The following is a 6,000-nucleotide window of genomic DNA, read 5'->3' as shown; positions in this document are numbered from 1 at the left end:
ATTGAAGACTTGGATGAGTGATGAAATGTTTCTCCCACTGATCTTTCTCTGGTCATTTCTATATTTTGACACACTTGTAAGAATCATAGTTTGAAGTGAAGTTATGAGGCTCTTTGTCAGTTTCCGACCAATGGATCACTAAGTGGACTTTGAAGACGTGGATGTAATGGATTGTTAACATGATCCCATTCTACAGCCATACAGGATTTTATCAGAATTCACGCAAAAGCTTTCGAGCTATTGTGGCTACATAGAGAAAGACATAGACGCGCCAACTCTATGCAATATTAGTATTGTTTGTTCAACCCTGCATCAAATGGTGGTCATTTGAGTTGGTTTAACTTCGTCTTTTCAATTTGTTGTTTGCGCCACAGAGTTTGAGAACCATTCACCAAACTATCAATGTGTGACCAACCTTACTTGGAGAACATTTGAGTATTGTTTAATTATTATAAAGCCAACATTTGTTATATTGCATAAGTTCCCGCCAACAGAATGTTAAAAGCTTATACGCTGAAGCAGTCAGTCTGTGCATGTACTGCAAGAGTTTACTTGCCTGCATGTTCCAGCAGCATTTTGGCAATGTCCATGTGTCCATTTAGCAGGGCATCGTGCAGTGGACTCACTCCATCCACCTGATTATTAAGCACAGGGGAAGGGTGGTGGTGCAGCAAAGCTTCCACACACTCGGTGCTGCCGTGGTTGCATGCCTCGTGCAGAGGTGTCCAGCCTGCATGGTCTATGTGATCAACAAACCGGAAACAGAGGCACAAACAATGCTGACTCAAAATGAAAGTCAAATGAAATGGGGAAGCAATGTTAATCACAGTTTAGAATATCCACCTGTTGTTCACCTCACCAAACAACCTGTGAAACACTCTCTGGGCTCTGGGCTCAAATGAATCTATACTCCATAATTCCAAATTTTTAATTTCTTTTCTTTGTTTGTTTGTGTATGTTTATTTGTTTTGCATGTGGTAAAATACTTTTATGTTGCTATTATGCATGCCAAGATCAAGTTTAAGGCATGCACCATTATGATTTCAACCTTCATTCACCTGTTGCTTATACACACAAGTTTCTGTTTTGGTCTAGTAATGCTTCTGTTGTCTAGTTATTGGTTGCAAGACGTATTGTCACTCGACGTGTCAATCAATCAGCACATGCTAGGACAATACTATCTAATAACTTTTGTACAATGGGCCAAACTAATAGGAAGTGAAATGGCTCTGGTAGATCAGCTCTGCACATACACATCATCTACACATAATGGCAGGATACATGCAATATGCCTGAAACACAAATGACAACTAATGTTTTAGAAGTGTAAATATAAAGCAATGCAATGGAAGCAGAGCATTCAAACATCATAAATGCTCACAACGCATAGGCTATGATAATACACAGCTACAAATCAAGAGTAAAAAAAATAATGTTTTAAAGAAACATTAAAATCGTTGCAGCATCTTTTCATGTTTTAATCCAGGATTAAAACACAGAAAGACAGACACATTCTAAAGACTGATAATAAAAAAGTAAAAATAAAAAAAATGACAGACAGATAATCTGCTGTAGTTGAGAAAAGAAAATCCTCTGAAAACCAAACATGCTCTGACTCAATTAGCATCAGGCCTTTTTTGGAGAAATCTGTAATGTGGCAGCAGTTATTTTACCATTTTGCCCCGTAGTTCTACTTGATCGCATTTTAGACTTAAGAATCCCCCATAACCCCCACCAAGATGCAAGTCAATTTAGTCTACTATTAAGGGGTGATTACAAAATCAGAGAAACCTTTGAAAACGGCACATTTCCATAAAAGGAGGGCAAGTCATTATATTTGACCTAAAGGGACTAAAGAAAGTCACTCTGAAATATCAAAAGGGATTCAATTCACTTAGCAAAGTGGCCATAAATCTATAAATCTGACACTCCAAACCCATCCTGCTCTTACTAGACACACCCTTTACATTTTAGCTAAAGGTTAAAGGCAATGATGATGACGCGCACACACTCCTATTTCTTCTCTCCCCCTTTTTTTTTTTTCCTCCAGTGTTAATCGCTCTCCAAAACCCCAGAGCAAACAGTGGGAGTGAAGTGAGACGACAGTGAGATAGAGGTTATGGAAAAAAGGGAAAGTGAGAGAAGTCTTACCTTTAACATTGATGTCTATGCCAGGAAGCACCAAGATCTGAAGCACCGTTTCCACTTGGTTCCTCTTGCAAGCTCTGTGGAGGAGGGTCTCTCCTTCGACCAGGACGAACACAACGGACAAACACACCCAAAAGAAAGAAGAGGCGGAAGAGAGAAATCAAAAATCAGGGTGTGCCTGATGTCCTTCCCATTGTCCCCGTCCATATGGTGAATACGCCAATTAAATACCACAGAAATGTCACCAAACAAACACACGAAAAAAAAATCCCTGACCTAAAAAGAGTACGACCCGCCAATGAGGTTGCGATTAAAGAGGAGTGATGAGAAAAAAGGGGGGAGATCTTTCAAGGGAGAGAAAAAAAAAAAAAAGCGGAAGGGAAAAAAAAAAATTTAAGATGGAGAGTTGGGCTAATTCGCCTCGCTCTTTCCCTCTTTTATAGAGGGAGATTTTCCACTTACACCCCGTGCCCAACAAAGTTAATATCAGAGCAGTTGGTGAGTAAATGAATGTAGTGGTGAAAAAGTAGTCCCGCTTCCTGTTCACTCATCCCTATATTGTTACTTAAGAGGAAGTTATGGTAGACAGCCCTCGCACAAAGCCTCGAAAACGATTCTTCACAGATCCTAGGTTCAAAAGCTCTGCTGGGCATTGCCAGTGTCACCACGTGATATTTAATCAGCAAACTACTAGCGGGGGAGGAAAAAAAAACCCCTCTCAAAAGACTCCATTTACATTTTTGTACACAATTTTATTCCACCCATTTCTTTTTTCCTCATTTATACTGCATTCCTCACTTTTTCAAATACAATATTAAATCAGGAATAAATTAGTGGGCCAGAGCCCCCTCTTTTCATGTATGGCTGAACTTCAGAGAGAAGTTAAAGGCCAAGCATGAGTGGCTCTGTGCTTGCCAGTATAACACAGAACTGCAAAGGCTGTAATAAATGCTTTACTAGCTCTCCCCAGGACGCCATCCCTGTACAGGGGCTCCACTCCAACGCACACAGAGCAAAGAGTGGGGCAAAAAGAAAAAAAAAAAAGAAAATAGGTGGAGATGGGGGAGAGGGAGGGAGAAGAAGCGGTGAAGGGGACAGCAAAACGCATGCAGGCAAAATATTGAGAATGCTGGTTCGTATTCATTCTGAAGAATTCTTTTGCTCCAGTAAATGTCTTTGAGGCTGCAAAGATGTATTAAATGCCATCCACAATAGTTGAAAGGTTGAAAAATGGAATGGAGGAGATAAAAAAAAAAATTCCAGTTCAGTTCAAATCCAGCTCAGACCACCATGGTTGGCACAGACAAATATTGCACATTTTCTTCATAAAGGTCCACAAGTATTTGGACAATCACTCAACCTTTGTACCAGCACAGATAATTTTGAGTCAATTGGCCATGATGTGACTCAAATGCAGACTTCCAGCTTTAATTCAAGAGCTTTAACATATTTTATTTGCATTAAGTATTTTGGAATCAAATTTCTTTCTTTCTTTCTTTCTTTCTTTCTTTCTCTTTCTTTCTCTCTTTCTTTCTTTAAAAAAAACAAAAACAAAAAAAACCACACATTGGTACAAAATAACATTTTTAATATGTTATCTTTAATACTTGAATTCAGTGAATACCTGAAGTCTACAATCCATGGACATCACCAAATACTGCATTCCATTCCTTGAGATGCTCTACCAGGTATTTTCCTGCAGCCACCTTCACTTGGTGCTCATTTGTGGGTCTCACTGCCTTCAGTTATATCCGCAGTAATTGAAAAGCATGCTCTATTGGGTTGAGATCCGCTGATAGACCTGGCCATTGAAGAATATCTCATTCCTTTGGTTTTAGAAACTCTTGGGTTACTGTTCCAATATGCTTTGGGTCATTATTCATATGCACTGTGAAGTACTATTCAAACGGTTTTGCAGCATTTGGCTTAATCGGAGCAAAGTGCGACCTTGATCACTTCATGATTCATTCTGCTACATCGATCAGCTGTCATGTCAACAATAAACAGTAGTGACCATGTTCTACTGGCAGCCACACAAGCCCGTGCCATAACATTGGGTCCACCATGTTTGACAGATGTGCTATGCGTCAAATCATGAGATGTTTTTCTTTTTCTCTATACTTTTTTTCTCATCATCATTCTAATACAAGTTCTTCTTGATTTCATCTTTCCTAAGTAATTTTCCAGAGCAGTGCAGCGAGTCCTTTAGATCTTTTCTGGTATAGCCTAATTTGGCCTTCATGTTCTTGAGTATAACCATTGTTTTGGACCTTGGTGTAAACCCTCTGTATTTCCATTCATGAAGGGTTCTCTTGATTGTAGACTAACTATTTTTTGCCTTTCTCGCTAGGTGAAAATGTCCTCCTTTACTTGCATCAACATCTCTTTGGACTTCGTGTTAAGCGTTCCAGTGGGTGGCTGCCTAATGCTAGCTCAACACTTGGAATCAACTCCAGGTATGTTATCTTCTTAATTTGTAGTGAAATAACAAGGGAACAGGCATCACCTGGCCATGAAACAGCTTCCATAAGAGTAGCTGTAATTATTAAACAGTTAATGCATTACTTTTATTAAATTCCTTGAATTACTGCTGCACCTTCACTCGCATATTTGTTTGAAATAAAACCCACACTGGTGGGGTACAGAGGAAAATTAGAAAAATTGTGTGGCTATCCAAACACTTATGGACCTAACTGTAGATTATTTGAGAAGTAGTGAAGGAAATAGAGGATGGAGTGATCACATGGCAGTAACTCAATGCATTTAGGCATGTAGACATGGTTAAGATGAACTGCAGAAGTTCAAACCAAGTATCAGAAGGGGGAAGAAAGTTGATTTAAGTGAATATGAAGACAGTTTGGTTTGATCCGGTGACAGATGGGCTGGGATTTTCCCCCAAGAAAATGTCCTGTGAGCAGCAGTTGATGTCAGTGTTGTTGAGTGTTGATGTCAGAGGTCAGGAGTGCCAGGTGTCATGCCTGTCAACTAAGAACAGGAAACTGAGGATGGAATTCACACAGGCTCACCGAAATTGGACTATAGAAGAGTGAAAAAACTTTGCCCGCTGTAATGACTCTCAGTTTTTGGTCCAACTTTTAGACAGAATTTGTCATGAACAACATGAAAGCACAGATCCATTCTGATGGCTGCTTCCAGTAAGATAACACACAGTATCATACCGTTCAAATCATCTCAAAGTGGTTTCCTGAATATAACAAAGATCTCAACATAATAGAGCACCTTTAGGATTTGGTGGGACAAGAGATTAACCTCATAGATGTGCAGCTGGCAAATATGCAGTAACTGTGTGATGTTGTCATCTCAATGTGGACAAAAAACAAAGAAAAAAAAAGAAAGAAAAAAAACACACAAAAAAACCCAACAACCTATGAGCAATGTTTCCAACACCTTGAATTTATGCAACCCAGAACTATTAAGGTGTACCTAATAAGCTGCTTAATTTGTTTTTATGTTTGTTTTTTCTAAAGATGCGCCATAAAGTTTAATACAATAATTATGTGTCAGTGGTGACTTATAGTGCACAGTTGGGCATTAAAGACAGTGACATAATTGTTCGAAATTTTCTCTATTTGTTTCTGGCACGATGGAAGAGGCTTTTGGTAATGAGCAAAAGTACCCAGGTCACTAATTAATGTCGACGATGGAGATGAAATCAGAAATGCATAGATGAAAACAAATAAATAAATAAATACATTTTTGGAGGAGGCAGAAGTCTGGCAGAGCACCCAAGGTGAGGAAACACAGTAACTGTTGAGATTCATGGGTTCTGGACCTGAAGCAGTCATTAACTGCAAAGGATTTACAACCAAGTACTTGCAACCCGCCTTCCCC

The 6,000-nt window shown here is 39.2% G+C and overlaps 1 protein-coding gene across 3 annotated transcripts in view; it reads right to left on the bottom strand.

Annotated features, from left to right (window-relative positions):
• slf1 (SMC5-SMC6 complex localization factor 1) overlaps positions 1–6,000 on the bottom strand; it is a 33,880-nt gene that overhangs the window by 12,452 nt on the left and 15,428 nt on the right. For all 3 annotated transcript variants that reach the window (XM_005722364.2, XM_005722363.1, XM_005722365.1), the window contains exons 16-17: positions 2,152–2,244; positions 557–739 (exon numbers count right to left, since the gene is read on the bottom strand). In XM_005722364.2, the coding sequence (XP_005722421.1) occupies positions 557–739; positions 2,152–2,244 (276 nt within the window). The remainder of the gene's footprint in view (positions 1–556; positions 740–2,151; positions 2,245–6,000) is intronic.

The sequence above is a fragment of the Pundamilia nyererei genome, unplaced genomic scaffold (assembly GCF_000239375.1).
Source record: "Pundamilia nyererei isolate P.nyererei 1_Seehausen unplaced genomic scaffold, PunNye1.0 scaffold00006, whole genome shotgun sequence".
NCBI classification, from domain to species: Eukaryota; Metazoa; Chordata; class Actinopteri; order Cichliformes; family Cichlidae; genus Pundamilia; species Pundamilia nyererei.
Note: the sequence above shows the minus strand (reverse complement) of the source record. Positions and strands in the feature narration are given on the sequence as shown.